Genomic DNA, 16,637 nt, shown 5'->3' with positions numbered 1-16,637 from the left:
AATAAAACAGTTCTTCTGTCACCACACTGTTTAATTTGAACAGTGTGTTGCTTTTCAACACTGCAAAATTAATGTTTAACAAGGGTTATGTTTAAAATAAAAGGATTACAGATTTATTAAATAAACCAAACACTCCTTACTTCAAAGTTTTTATAGAGTAATAAACTACACTAGTTCTTTATGTGTAGACTTTTTGTCTCTACATTATAAATGCACTTATTAACAATTCCCATGTGCGCCCAGTTTGCGTAAAATAAATTAAAAACTGTTTTCTTGTTTACAGACCGGTGCAACGGGACGCATTAGCGCTATAATACTAGTTATTGGATCGTTAAATCAAAGCTGGGATCAAGTGCCTGCGCCCGCGCCGGCCGCCGCCGACCGCGCACTCCGCCGCCGCGCCCCACGCCGAGCGCACGTCGCGTTCGCGCTCGACTAATACTCCGAGACTGTGAAACAAGTGACTAACGCTCACATCTAATAACAAAAATCTGTGTACAAACAAACAAAACTTAAACCAAACAGTGCTTATCACCTATCACAAGTTTCTGTGAACGTTTTCTCCTATAAACCGACAAGTGCATTGAGTAAGTGTGGAGAAGGCTACATTCCAAACCGGTGTCGTTCTTTAATGGACGAGTGTACTACTCTGTGTGTGTTTTGTTGGTGAGGGAAGTGGCCACAGTGTTACCGCGCTCGAAGCTCCTGCGTTTGTATTTTATGGTCGGAACGTTCAGAATGTAATAGAGAGAAAACAATAAGTGGTTTGTAAAAGGACAATGGCTCGCGGAACACTGAGCGAGAACGAGCGCCAGTGCTTAGACGCTGGCGCAAAAAGTCAACCAGAGCGTCTGCAAGAGACGGAAAAAACCAATGGCGACAGCAAACCCAACGGACTCAGAGTCCGCTTCCTTGACGAGGAAGGAAAGACGGAGAGGACGGTCAGCGCCGACGAGGTCGACTTCGCTGTGTCTCGCGTCAAAAAAATACACATCCTCAAAAACAGAAGCTCCAGTGAAACGAGTATTCTACTCAGAAACGCTTCCCTGATGAAGCGCCACTATAGTACCGAGCGTCGCTTCAGCGACGGTCAAGGAGACAACATAAACAACAACTCTATGAGCGAAAACCTGAACGGCAGGTTGACGATTCTAAAAGAGGACAGAGGAGATAAGACTGAGAGCGAGACCGAAACCAAAGATGCAAACAACCAGAGCTTTAAGAAGAACTGCAACGTGTACAGCGTTAACCAGGCAAAGACGCTGACGCCGGAGCGGAAGAAGTCGATCCCGATCACGATGCCGCGCCTGATCAGCCACAAGATCCAAGAGAATGGCCAGAGCAAGTCCATCTTGCCGGGTGAAGTGAGCTTGGGAGACGGCATCACAGGGAAGGACTTCACCGCCCGTGCGATCGGGCGCTTGTCCCGGGGCCTGGGCAAACTTCTTCGGCGGACCAACAGCGTCCGTATCAGCGAACCGGACCCCGTCTACAAAGTGGCGTATCTCGGCAACGTCCTCACCGGCTGGGCTAGAGGTGAGTCTTAAAATTTATCCACGTCATAGGTCACCCAATCTGCAAATTTTATCGGTTCTGTTTTGACTATTCGATATAATGTTTTGTGTTTGTCACGATCTTCGCTATCTCTTGTTTTATGGGTCAGAAATTTCAATTGCCGGGTTATCATTGCGATAATTCCGTGATTGGTCACCTGTTGCTGTAGTGGTAACTGACTAAACATCGCAATAAAAGTCTTGCAAAAACATAATGATTACATTTCAACACAACATCCTAGTTATCATTGATGATAATTGTAACAATGTTCACTTGAAGTGTAAGAATAGAAATTATAATTATACTTATTATCTGGTAAAGTAGTAAGTTTAGTATCATGATTCACAAGACTTAGCAAATGTAAATTTGCTTTAAGATTGTGTATTTATTCATTAGTGTGTTTGAATTGGTTTTATTAAATTATCATGGATTCATAACTATTAGAAACGTTAAGTGTGTTGCGTAACTGGTTCAAGGCAAATCGTCCAACCAAAGCGAAAAGTATTAAATACCTACGCAGCCTGAATGGATTCCGATCAAACATTTATTATTTTTGTGTTTATTAAACTCGTATACAAATTAGACTTCTTATCGATTTTTAGATTTAAGTATTATTGTCTTGATTAAATCGATTAAGTCGGAACGGAATTTGTGTTTTAATTTCGCAATAACTGTGCGGTTAGTCGTAATAAGTTTAATTGTAATTGTGATTCAGATTCATATTTCTTCACGGTTGTTATGATCAACCGTTGCAGTTCCATTATCAAATTATTGCCGAATATTATTCAACAAGACTACAGTTATTCGGTCTAGTTTCGTTACTTATCCAAATTGTTTCATCAGCTAGGTGCGTAATTTTATTACTTGCTAATCTGAATCAGCGATAATGTATTTTTTAGCTATACATTATATCCGAATGATTGGCAAAAATAAATGCCGGCTAGCTGAAATGATTACCTTTCGGAGAGAGGAGTATCAAATGATAGTAATCACGTTAATATCTGACTTTCGTTGCGCGCCGCCATGCACAGTGCGCACGATGCCCGCGTCGTGGACGATCTCAGTGAAAACGAACACTACAATTATTGAAGATCATTGAATATGTAGATCAGTTGGCGAATCATCCGATTGTATTTTACAAACTCATCTATGGGCATGCAAGAGTGGAAGCTGTCTCTTCCTTTCCACCGAAGTGGTCCGCTCTTTAGATATTTTCGCGCTTGGCTAAATCTTTGATTAATAAAGTGGAAGAAGACTTTTCCGAGTATTTTGATGCAATCACCTGCAGCGATGAGATTTCCCCAAACATTTAGCTATAAAATCTTTATTACATGAAACCAATTACTCTCGGTTTACAATTATACGTATTTCGGTGTTCAAAGCAGCGTGTGATTCAAAACAAATATTCCAGATATTTATGCGAGTTCCGATGATGATGTATGTTCTGTGTTCTCAGTCTAATTCTGTTCGTTAAAATAACAAAGCACAATCACTGTTTCTTTAAACGTTAGTATTAGGATAGTGTGAAACAAACATCTTTAATTACCTAAATAATCATCAGAAACTGATCCTGTCTTGCTTCTAAATACAAAAGATTACATTGGTGAAAATTCCAAACAAATATAATATGATTACCAAAGAAAGCCAAAATCAAAAATATTGCGAAATTGAATAATAGAAGTAACTGATAGTAATAACAAAGAAAGTGAAATTTGCCGATTGGTTTCGACCGCAAATGCTCGATTTACCCGCTTGTGTCATGCTCGGGGTCGACTTATCGCGGCGCGGGTCAGGATAGTGAAAGTAATACAAAATAAATCAAAATCAAATATGACAAAGCTTGGCACTTTCATCGTGCTGACTACTAAAATAACTATTATGCTCTTTACTCGGATGTAGTAATGATAAAAAAGATTCATCGCGAGGTTTGGGGGTTCACGTTGACTACCACGTCCGCTGTAGAAGTGTAGAGACAACAATGAGTTGTTAGTTGGCTAGACTAAATTTCCGTACGACTTTGGGTAACTTCATGGAGATGCTAACTAAGCAGTTAAATGTTTTGCTAACGTACTTATACGACTTGTAATGAAATTATGCTTGTTCAGTGGACTTTAGAGGTTTTCAGTTCATATTATTATAATATGGACTACAGTTATTCAAACTTCAATTATAAAATCTACGTATTCCTAACATTAGATCGCTCTTATACTCGTACCTAAGATTATTACGAAAACAATTTAATGTTCTCTACTGACCGAGGTTACAAAGATATCTAGTTCATTAATTTCTTAATCATTTTAAACATGTTCGAGCTTATGCTCTTGTATAATGTCTATATAATAGATTTCTGCAAATTAAATCTAATGATATCGATAATATAAATCAATTGTTCCTTAATTAACATTAGTTATTGTCCATTAAATACTCGATTATATCTTAATAAATCGATTCCTGTTAAATTAAATTAGTGAAAAACTCTTTATTTCTTAAATATTGCCTATAAGAATATTGGTTAGTAAAAATATTACTAACTAAAAGAGTTATGCACAAAATAATTAAAATGGTATATGATTTTTCTGTTAATGAATTTAATTTTGGAACTTAATTTAGGTAGTTTTTGTTATGATTTAATTAAGATTAAAAGCCTTAACGTAAATGTTATAATTAACGATCACTGCGGTGGAAAGTTGACGCTATGTCAACATAATTATATTTATCTCATGATGCTGACGTACGAGATTAGTGCAACTGCGCAGAAGCAAGATCATGGATCAGGTCATGTGTTTGCGGATAACCGAGGATTACAAAGCTTATTTGGACTTACTTGAGACAGGGATTAGCAGTTTGCAGTTGCAGGCGATTGTACTACAAATGTTTATAAACTTTATTAGAACGGGTTTAAAACGTTTGAAAGGGATAGAAAATTAACTGAATAGATTTTTCGTCGAAAACTTCGAAGATTATTGTTGAAATAAATGCCATTATGTAGAGCAAGAGTTTTCGATCATCATATGTCAGTTAGGTGCCAGAGGCGGATGTGAACCACCAAAAGCCTAAAGATAGCACCCAGCAAAAACTACAACTTGCACATTATCTGACTATATCATAACTCCAAAATATATCTCGTGCCTTATTGTTCCATAACCATCTATTAGATTGGAACGTCGAGTTGATTAATTAAGTAATATCAACAACGCCGGATAGAACACCAAAATGTCAGATGTAAAAGAGTTAATGTGAAGGTCGAAATAGCTGACGATGAGTGATAATTGCCTTTTGAAGTCTTACATTGGCAGAAATCTCTTGCTCATTAAAACCTTGAAATTTTGGACGTCGTCAGTTTTTGGTGAAAGAATACTAAGTTATGCTAATAGCGCATGTTTGTCTTCATGTTTTAATGGCTTCGAGTCCCCTCACCTCACGGCGGAAGCGCGGGCGCCGATCAAGGATTTCCGTCTCTTTTCGCTTTGGCCTCTCACTCGCACCTTTTAGTATACCTTATCGAAATCTTTGAATAACCTGCAGTTTCTAGTTTTAGAAGATTGGAGTTGAACAAAAACTAGTTTTCTAAATGACATAGATAAAAATATTTATCAAATTTTGAGGTGAGCGGAAACTGAACCCATTTTAATAAAATATTGTCATACAGATCAATGACAAAGGCATGTTAGAGTAGAGCAAGGCAAGCAAGGTTATTGCCTAACGTGAGATTCTAAAGTTAAATTACATAGTAGATCAAATCAATGAATCAAGAGAGGTTTTGTCAATGAAATACAAGGTTTGGAGAAAGCGGGTAGTCCGTAGACGTTTTTGTGCCCCATTCTGATTAATGTCACCCTGTCAAGTAAATGCGACGTGTTATTACGTCACTCACGTTACGTCCGTTTGATTTAACGTCGAAGAGTAGTTGTATAACGTATGTGGCGAAAGGTACTAAGACCTAAAAATGCCTTTGAACCTCCGTTTCAACAATCTCTGCAGTTCACTTTCACTTCTATTTTTTCCTGCAGCCCATTTCCTTGCATATCTTCGGATTACAAGAGGCAGGTGCAATTCTAGATACATTATACAATTTTCATCTTTAGTAAAAAAAATGTCGCTTCTATTCATTTAAAATAAACAAAGAGGAACTTAGGTTGTCAACTTGTCTACTTAAGAATCTTGATGAAAATGGAGGATGTTAGCACTTTCCTGTGGCTCTATCTACTATACTTTTCATGGATCTTGGTGGAAGCAAAACAGTAAAATCTTTTGGATTCTTCCTTAAAAAAATATCAATTATTTGTTATAATTGAGTTACATTTACCATCTTCGAAATTGGTCTTATATTACATAATTTGTTCTTAATCTTACGTGGTCCTAAATGACAGCGACTTCACCCAAATACTCGGCATTCGTCTGACATTGCTCGGTTCGGAACTTAGTCGCTAGGGCCGCCTCACACCTGACCGCTTTTTGTCGCATTCCGACCACCATTGTACGCTCGCTTCCCACCGCCACGCTCTATGGCTCCCATCTTGATTATACTACAACCTACAGAAGAGCTTAACACAAAGGAGTAGAGTTCAAATTAGTTGACTCTTTCGCGTTCATTCCGAGGAATCGGTGCGTTTTATCCTGATAGTTTTATGAAGTGATAGTTCCATAAGATATGAGGCCGTTAACGTATTCGGTCTTAAATGTAGAGTCTTAGAGTTCAAACTCACTGGGTACGATGAGCTGATTGATTTAATTGCGCTTGAGGTGTACGTTGATGATACAACATTTTTATACTTATTATATTGTACTATGTTTCAAGTACGTACTTGAAGAGGCTATTATAATTATGAAAATAATAAAGCAAGTGCCGACTTTATAGCTTCATACTATTGAGGTAAGAGATGTGAGTTAATTTTCTAAAAATATATAGAACCAAAGTTAAGTCCTCATAATTACAAGCTCAGCTTAGTTTGAGGCTAAGTTTATTATTGTATAGCTGTAAAAATGTACGACTCTACCAAAACATGTAAGAACTACACATCCTAAAAACAAGTTAAACTAACTTTAAGCCTCACAAACACCAAGTTGACCTTTACCGCAGCAGTTTAGTTTAGTTTTGGTTCCAACGGAAGTAGGTTGTTTGAAGTTTCCTTCGCATCTCGCAGACTGCTCAATTTTTGTTTTTGCTCCGATACTTTGCGACGTGAAGTACGAGTATGCGCGTGATTAAATATCCTTTTATGGAAGTTACTAATTGAAGGCTAATATTATCTTACAAGGTAATTTTTAAGATATTATATACTTTGACAAGCAAACCGCAACACGACTCTACCTACTTATTCACAGAATTGCCAAGGTCATAAAGAAAATCAATATTGGTAAATATTTCCTTTTTTTTTTCAAGTTCAAGTCCATGGACAAGGTAAAACTCAATTGGTATGGTGGAGTTCTGTTTACTTAATCATACTCTCGTACGCTATAGGCCGGCTGAATAAACTCATATTTATCAAACAATTGATATTTTTTGCTCTTTGTTGCCAATACAAATTATATTTCATTTTATCCCAATGTCTTAAGCATTGGGTCTTTTAATTTCTTAAATACAAAAGACAAGACACCAATGAAATTATGTATTTTAAATGCTTAAGTTACGATTACAATTTATTGCAAAATTAATTTAATAGGTAGGAGTACTAAGAACTGATATAAAAGGTTGTTATTTTTTTAAGGTGGCTTCACATTGATTGACGGGATACTCGTTTTATGAAATACGAACCCATTTAGAAATAAATCCGGTTCGTACCGATACCTGAGACGGTATTGAAGCTCTACCAATTCCGAGGGAAGAGCGATGGAGGGTTAAATCCAAGGATCATGAAAACAACCAAGGGGTAATTAGATTTTGTCGACTCAAGTAATTCCTTCATAATATTAAACAATTAATACTTGTTTTAACCTTCGGCAGGCAACACTTTTTTTGTATACGTAAAAGGCAACAGGGGTGACCAGTCACCCCACAAATATAATTTGAAATAAAATAGCTTTGTAATGAAAAATCAAACTTATTAATGATTAGATCTATTACTTTGTTTCGTTATAAAACTAAAAATGCTTTCATTTAACAGTTCATATATTTTAAATAAATTAATTTTTAACATAAAGCACAGTTAAAGCAAATATCTTTTCGATTTTCAGGGCATGAGGGTAGTTGACATTTTATACGAGATGTCATAACTTTTTTGTTTAGTTTTCTTTGACACAGCACTCACCTTGCCTGGTTCTATAACTTTGCTGAAGGTGCACCCTCAGGAGGTCCCTAGTTCATATTTAGAATGCCATGTGTAATTGCTCTATAATTCTCGCATCTCTCGCAAGAGTTACTATATTTCGTCGAGGTGTTTAACTCCAAGGTGATGAAACCAAGAAGACCAACATGTCTGTTCTTACATAGTAGCACATTTTGTTTGAATTGTGCTAGTAGAACGTCATCGTCGTAACAATTTTCGCTATTGGAAATAAAGTATTCCTCCTCCGACTGAACTGAGATTATCGTCTGCAATTTTAGAAATCTTATTATCATCTGAGCAGCGTTTATCATAGGAATTGACATCAGCAAGTCCATGAAAGTATTTTTCGATTTGATCATCCGAAAACAAAGCCATTTTTACTCCAAAACCAACCATTTACCTTAGTAACACGAAAAAATAAAGTATACGTAAAAGGCAACAGGGGTGATGAGTCACCCCAGCAGTGTCAAAATATCAAAAACATGAACCTAACGCGATATGTTGACGCATGCAACTGATAGCTCTCCCTCCAATTAGAGAATAGACCAAACGACAGAAAGACACAACAACTGCAACTAAACGTATGAAGACTTTTTTGACCTAGTGGGGTGACTGGTCACCCCTGTTGCCTTCCGAAGGTTAATCTACATTATAAACAAATCACTTTTTCCTTACCTACTAATTTGCGCTTGATAGAGCTTCAAATTATCCTATGCACAATGCACCAAGCCTTGCAAACTTAATTGGGTATGATTCCAGTGAAACCACATTTAGTATGTGTATCGATAAAGAGGAATAACGCTATGTAGCTGATATGTAGTCAAATCTGGAGTTTAATAATATTCCCCAATTATACTGCTAGCCAGATCAGTATTCAGCACTCGTTTGCATTTTTTAAACAAGATACATGAATAAAAATACACGTCACAACACTCAATTCAAAAGTTCTTTCACAATACGCTGTATGCTGATTCAATTTGAACCAGGCAGGGTGAATCGGACTGTGCGTTTTGCGTAAAAGCTAGCGCTAGACCAAATTGTTAATTCAATGGAATTGTCAGAAAAACTCTTTGAAGAATTGTCGAAGTGACAGTTGACAATCGAAGACATTTCGAGAAGGTCCCGATCGAGCACTTTATCTGTGGCATATCAATAGTGCGGCTAGCGGTTATCGCAGGCTGTTAACCCACATGCACACGTGATATAACACATTCCGAGAACGCCCGGCGCATTGCGCGACGCTAACTTTGGACGGTGGGTTATGAGGCCTTATTGAGTTACTCATAAAAGCCTGTGCCACTTCAACTTGAAATCGATTCAGTATGAGTATCATTGCTGTTAAACATAGATTTTAACGGTTAGCGTCATAGTAAAAATACAAGATGTCCCTGTATGTGTGAATCGAGACAAAAGAATTACTTCTACCAATAAAATGTAACCTTTTCATACAAATTGTCTTCAGTAATCAGACATACACACTATAGGGACGTTTTTTAAGAATTTTGATATTGTTTCTATAGGAAAGCTGTTGCATTTTTATAGTTGCACCAATTCTTTTTGTTTTATCCATACTTGCAGGGACATCCTGTAAATCGTGAAGCTCTATGAAAAAATAAAGGAGCATCGAGTGTCGTCGTTTTAACATGCTGCTGAAAGCGCAACAAAATAATTCACTGTGCAGATAACAATCGGAACCCACCAGAATACGTGCAACACTATCGCAATGATCTGTAGTAACTCACCGGTGTTCAAAAAGTGGTTTCGAAAGCGAAATCTAGACCTCATTTAGATACGCTCGGAAAACATACAAAATAGTCTATTTGTAAGATTTTAGTGTAAACGACAAAAGTACGGCAAAGATATAAGTACCATATTATGATAAAATTTTATCTTACTTGTACTGTTAATTGTCAACAAATTAACTAGTCAATGAGTTCTTTAAATCAAAATCATAATAATACAAAGTGCACCGGTGTCATTACATCAATCAATGTGACTAAGCATCATTATCATCGGTCACTAATTAGTGTCCACTACAGGGATACGACCCTATGAAATCCAGAGGCGAATGAAGGATTTGGCTTACACTCCCCACTGACTCGTGGAAGCTTTTTCTGATCCTGATAGACAAAGTACTGATGAATTGATGTCTAAATAGATTCAACCATTATTTCCCCATAATTTTTGTCTTGTTTTTAGCTATGCTTCGAATAGTCTGGCGCAGCGTGAACTGACAGGCGACCTTCGTGGCCCCGGCGCAGCCACGCGTAGATCCTTGCGCCCTCTCTAGACCTTTTAGGCAACGAATTTGACAATGTGTGTCTACCTACATGGTTCCACAGAGAAGAGAAATACTAATAAACTGAGAGAATTGTGACAAATTAATTTGAAACACACAAATATTGCTGAGGAATATAAGTAGGTTTATTTCTACCGAAAAGTACTTGCATGACTCTACGTCAACACAATAAAGGTAATCTCATGATCCCTCGCCATAGTCAAGAGCTATAAATTCCTTGATAGTCTCTTTGGGAAGTGAGCTCATGTCGGTACGTAATAGTGAATGATACATTAAACAACGGTTATATGACTATGACTCAACAGCGCAAGTCTGTGCGAAAGCGTTCATTTGGATAATAACAGAGTAACCCAGTGGGAACATAAAATTTTTGACTGCGCCTAATTATATCGTGTAGTATGGATCATCTTCACAATTATAGATTTCTAGCTTCTGCTTGCGCCTTCGCTATTGTTATGTATGGGTTATATCACAGATTGTAAAGTTTTGTTTTAGTTGTTACATGACGAAATAAGAAACATCCATCCACATTTGTTACATTTTTCTAACGATTGAATTCAAATTTCATAATCCATAGAATATTTTTCAGTTCATTTAGGCAAAGTTTATTATTGAACCCACCACACACGTTGGTAAATAATAAAGCCAGGTATAATATATTTGTTACCATAAACCGTTAATTTCTATTTCATGTTGTTTCCTCATTGCATATAAACGAGGAAGTCCGTGTAGGTATGCCGCACTAAAATAAATGAAGAGCCTACTTTATTGGATCAATAGACATAAAGAAATAGGAGTTACTGCCTGACATAGGTTGGTTTCTGTACGTTAATTTAGATTTTCTCACTTCTTCTTCTTACAATTACTAATTACAATTAACAGCTAGTCTACTGGTCATGCTATCTCATTCCTTTATATTTATTCCTATTAAAGCATCAACTACTTGGCTCTAAATTAAGCGAAGCTAATACTAAGGTCACCGATATAACTCTTTTTTCCCGAATAAAATAAGTAACAAGACAACGGATTATCAAGCTGAAAACTAGCATTTTATGTAGCTGTAACAAGTTATATTGTGCAACAAAACTGTATAGTAGTTTGATTGAAGCTATGGATTGTACAATATAGTGCAAAAGAATTCTTATTTTGTTCCTAAGTGTAGCTAAAGCCGGCGAAAGCGAATCTGAATGCCGTCGCGGTTGCCAACTTGCGATAATTTCGACAGTATGTACTTTCGTCTCTGGAACGTTTCGACAACGAGCGTGCAATTTGACAGCGGTTGCGTTTGTTTTTTGTATTTTTTTTGTCAGTTGTTCGGTTTTTGAAATCGAAACGATAGTCAGTTATTATTTGCTTTGCACTATAATCTGTAACGTGAAATCGTGAAACAATACCGAAAGGATGAAGAGTGAAGAAGTTACGTAGTGTGATTGCAGGTTATAATAGTTATATTTGTAAATACGAATTTTGACATGACACTGATTGCAATGCCAGCTTTCATAGTTCGCTAAATTGACAATTGTTATTTAAATGTCTAAGAATTTAATTAAGTTAATTTGATTCTTTGTTTCTTTAACGACTAACTTGTAAAGCAAATGTATTCAGTTGTTGCTGCATTGTCTCACGGAAATGCATTAAGTATTTGTACAAAAGCAATATTTATTATTTGTTTAACAATAACATTCATAATCTTTTATTTTATCATGACAATATAACAGTTGCAATTGAAAAACGACGACATCCGCAAACTTAGCTTAATTAGTCTATTAGTCAATCAAATACCGGTTATTTTCTTATTTATTATTGTGTTAAAGTTAACTTATTCGTAAAAACGTCATTAATTTAAACAGTAAGATAGAAACCAGTGTTTATAAAGGTGATTCCCATGACTTCGCGCTGATAAAAATTTTCACATGTGCATATAGTAGAGTTACATTTCGTTCGCGCAGCGAAATTAAAGCCGTATTTACCACACCTGGCAATGCATTGCCAACTGTTTTGTTTGTGCATTAATATCTCTTACATAACTTTTAAATATAACTCAATTTATAAAAATATAATGGCAACAGTCATAAAAAAATGGAACTTTGCACTTAAACAATATTTTATGTAAATGTCAAATATTTCTTTTGCGTCGTACTCGTGTGCCGTTTTTTTGTATGTATTTAAAAACCTTGACAATGGCGCAGAATTAATATTAATTAGACAAAGTTGTCAATGTATTTGTGTTAATTTATTTATTCAAACGTAAATATTCTTCTTTCTTCTAGATAATGTTACTCCGTCTCAAGATATTGGTTATGAAACTTCTCAAAATTTACAATGACATAAAAAGATTTGTGTCATTTAATAAAATTATAAAAATCTTACCACCTTTTTTTCGCCCCAATACGAAAGAACCAACCCCAATATTCACCTTACTGACGATGACACGTAAAAACTGCACAAAACTATCACCTGTGTAAAGTTTATTGTTTATTTTATTACCATAGCGGCCATAAACTTAACCGTGCGGTTCGTATATTCAATAAAGCTATGCGGTTTTGAGATTTGTTTCTCTGACCTTTACTTATTAGCTGGTCAACTCATTTGAGCCATATATCTATGTCATCTAACTCAACGGGTTTTATGTAGGTATACTTAGAAGAATAAGCCTGTGGTTTGATAAGTAGGTAAAAAAAAATATACAAAAAGAATCAGGATAAAATCCTGTTACCACTCGTATTCTTATGAAAAACCTTGACATTAGTTGGTAGTAGTTATGTTAAATAAATAACACATAAAATATCTTGTATGCATTTACAAAAAAACTATAAATTCATTGTTTGGTGTTCATAGAATAGGTGTTACTTATTTTGAGACAAAAGCGCAGTTGTAAATTTTCTAGAATATTGATTTACTGTTTTAAATGGTCATTGTAAATACCTATACAAATTATAAATAATAATAAATAAATAAATCTTTGGACAATTTCACACAGCGCCAGCTAGTCCCAATATAAGTAACTTAATGCTTGTGTTACGGGTTTATTATTACTAATTACTGTATTTTATTGAAAAAGAGGCTGACAAAGGTGACAGAGTTTCTTCCGCCACTTCTTCTCAGCACCAGTCCATTTGTTGTCCCGAAGTGGTGGTAGGGCAAGCTATGTATACTTGGGACGTGTATAAGTGCCCTGGAAAGGGCCTATGTAGCTACTAAATAAAATATTTAATTTATAATTTACAAACAAGGACTACAAAATATTGGTATTTGACGAATATTGGTACCTATTTACGATGGTACATCAAGCTAAACCTTGTCGCATCGTAGTATAGTTATAATAGGGATGAATTTTCAACAAATATATATTGTCTGTTATGCTGTCGTGTGTACATCTTTGAAATGGTAAAATGCGTGATAATGAAATCACAGCAGCCACGTCAGCGCTCCGCAAGATTAATGAACGTTATGTGAGGCCGCGACCCTCAGCCGGCGCTTGATTGAAGGGTCAAGACCGTCAATACTTCATTTTACTCCCAAGACAGACATAAGAAATAACTTTTATTTGCTTGTTTTCGTGGATTCTGTCACGAAAATTCAGTATGAAACGAATGTTATTGTTATCATACCTTACTTTATTAGACGTAAAGTGTGTGTTAGAAAAAATCAAAGTGTTAAGTTGCTCTACATAAATGAAAATTAATTTATTCTCCTCTGCAAATGTGAGGTATTTTAGTAGACCTTCATAAGCTGATGCAAAGTCTATTTCAGAGGAATGAAATCATTTGAATGTGTAAAAAATAGGTCAAGGACAATGTGATTTAAATTGATTCCAATAAATATTCAATTGCCATGTTACTTGATCACGTGAAAAGCATTTATGTCTGTGGCCAAAAATCATCGACACTTTTAGCTCCTTGACTTGCTACACTTAAAAATAAAAAATATTCTTTGCATGGATGATTAGTGCAATTTAAATATTTTAATAAAGATGAATTAATAAATTTCAAGGCCAAAATAGAGATCAAACAGGTTCGGCAAGTTATGAGGCCAGCTAAGTAGAGTAGCTTCATACTTGAATCCATAAAACGCATTAAAATGCATTTTATGCAGATTTCTTATACTTTTTGGAGGTTGCGAGTGACAGTAAAGTTATGATTTCATATGTATGTCTCTTTTTGTAAAGCAATTTCAAGGATGATTATGAATGCGCAGTTTTCAATACTCTTCATTATTTTGTTTGTTATTGGTAAATATTCCTCGTTAATACCTATCTATTTTAAAAAGGTGAAAAGACGTACTTAGATAAGAAGCAATGTACCTCTACGTTTGACGTAAATCTTTCAATGTTCAGTTTGTGTACAATTCTGCCAACCAGTAGGTGAGGTTAGAGAATCCTACGAACAAACAATACATTGCATTGATGTTTCGGAAATTGTCAAAATAAAAATTAGAAACTGAAAAAACAAATAGTACTAATAACGGATGTACGAACATTTTGTGTTATTTATAAATAAACAAATATAAAATTCTTAATAAACGTAAGCCTAGAACATCGTATACATAAATAATATTTCTAAGACCATGTTAAAAGTCTTATATCCTTAATAGAAGCAATTATTCAGCCTTAATATCAAATGTTAACGAAGCAACCGGGTGATATCACGCGTGTGACTTTAGTTCCTCATATTATAGCTATTTATGTAACAAAGACATTATTAATTATGCAGATATCGTTAATTGACCAATTTACTTACCCGAGGCGCAGGTAGTCATCAGCCTCGCACTATTTTTGCAGTAATTAAGACATTTCCTTTTGCATTAATAATTACGTTAATTAGTTTTGTCATAAGAAATTGATAATGGAACTTGTTATTATAAAGTTTCAACAGACTCCTCTAACATCGATCAGTGTGAAGCATTTTCTAATTAAGATAATTTACAGATGACATATAATTTATTTAGAATATAATTCTGAATCTTTTAAAAAAAGGACTGATAAAACTTTGTAACTGGCTGAATAATTATTATTCTTTGGACTTTTTGAATGAAATTACTAATCTAGAGTAGATTCATATAAGAGTGTCATTTTATATGGACCTTTGTACATAAAACTGATAAATTATACCTAAGACTTTAGTCAAAACAAAAATGATATAAATTTTCTCTGATGAAACATCCTAAGATAACTGAAATAATATGTTTTTTGATCCATTGCACAATGAATTAATAACTTTAGTAATTAAAAGATACATAACCTACATTATTTTGAGTTATGTACGAGCTATTGTGCAAGTACTAATTAAACTAAGTTATTATTATCGCACTGACAGAACGATTGCTTTATTCAGTCGTAAATAGCGTTTAACGTACGTAATAATTATTAATAACATGTCACAGGCCAGCTTCTTATACCGCGTGTTGTACTGTTGTCATACTGTATTTGTTGATATTGTAACCAATGTGTACAATCATAAAGAAACACGATTTATCTTTATCAATACGAAAAACTTTGCCTAGTAGTTTAACTTTTGGCATTCACTTACCTAAGATAGGTAAGTTAATTAGCTTTGTAAATGATTAATGAATGTATTCCGAACTTCGTAGAGTCATTAAAGTAAATAAACTAATTGACCCGGCGAACTTTGTGCCGCAAATAAAAAGTGGTCTTAACTTATTATAGCCTATGTTCATCACGGATTTTTTCAAAATTCCACAGTGCCAAAACACCAGAGTTTTTAAACGCTGCAGTTTCTTTATAACGTTGAACAACTAACAACTACCAAACCCGCGGCCAGCCTGATGAGCCAGCAGTTTAAACCTGTTTCCAGACTGATTTACATATCGACTGTATAATTTTCTAACGCATACATCTATACGATAAATATGTTTATTAGTATGTATGCAGCGCGGAGCGGCTTACATCGAAATGTCCAGTTTCAATATAGGTAATAATAACAGATAGTTTTTTGTGTTTAAAAGCGCTTATATGGGACTAATCTTGAAGCTCAATTTGTATGAAAACGGATGTATTGTTGTCCACTATTTATTTTAAGTACTTCAGCAGCCCATGATCGATCAGTGAAAGAGCCCTAGAGAGACTTTTGTAGAGTAGAAGCATGCCAAAATCATATGATTTTTCATTCATTTATTTACACATAAAGAACTGATAACCTAAAATACTTACATTATAGCGATAGTGAGGATTCTGGTCACACTTTAAATTAGAACTCTAGTTTTAGAGCATTACATAGTAAGTCTTAATGAATAAGCAGCCATAACCGCGGCCAAAGGCTAGTCGTTAAACTGGTTAATATTTACGACCCGATGTAGGTTTATTAGTGTTTGTGTGAAATTGTAAATTATGTTAACGTGGTAATTATTCTACTTGCAATAACTAATTTGAACTTTGTGTCGCTGTAATGAAAACGTCTGCAGAAAAAATAATTAGTTAAATTAATTAACTTAACACGTACTAAGCACGTTCTCAAAATCAACAAATTGATTTTGAAATCTTCACGTTTTTAGTGTTTGCG

The 16,637-nt window shown here is 35.2% G+C and overlaps 1 protein-coding gene across 1 annotated transcript in view; it reads left to right on the top strand.

The window, feature by feature from the left end:
• Window positions 1-401: 401 nt before the first annotated feature.
• The window catches only part of LOC135085504 (uncharacterized), a 66,089-nt gene continuing 49,853 nt past the window's right edge, over window positions 402-16,637 (top strand). Inside the window, exon 1 of the mRNA XM_063980301.1 lies at window positions 402-1,536. Coding sequence (XP_063836371.1) covers window positions 780-1,536 — 757 coding nt within the window. The 5' untranslated portion in view covers window positions 402-779. The remainder of the gene's footprint in view (window positions 1,537-16,637) is intronic.

Source organism: Ostrinia nubilalis, chromosome 2 (assembly GCF_963855985.1).
Source record: "Ostrinia nubilalis chromosome 2, ilOstNubi1.1, whole genome shotgun sequence".
NCBI lineage: Eukaryota > Metazoa > Arthropoda > Insecta > Lepidoptera > Crambidae > Ostrinia > Ostrinia nubilalis.
Note: the sequence above shows the minus strand (reverse complement) of the source record. Positions and strands in the feature narration are given on the sequence as shown.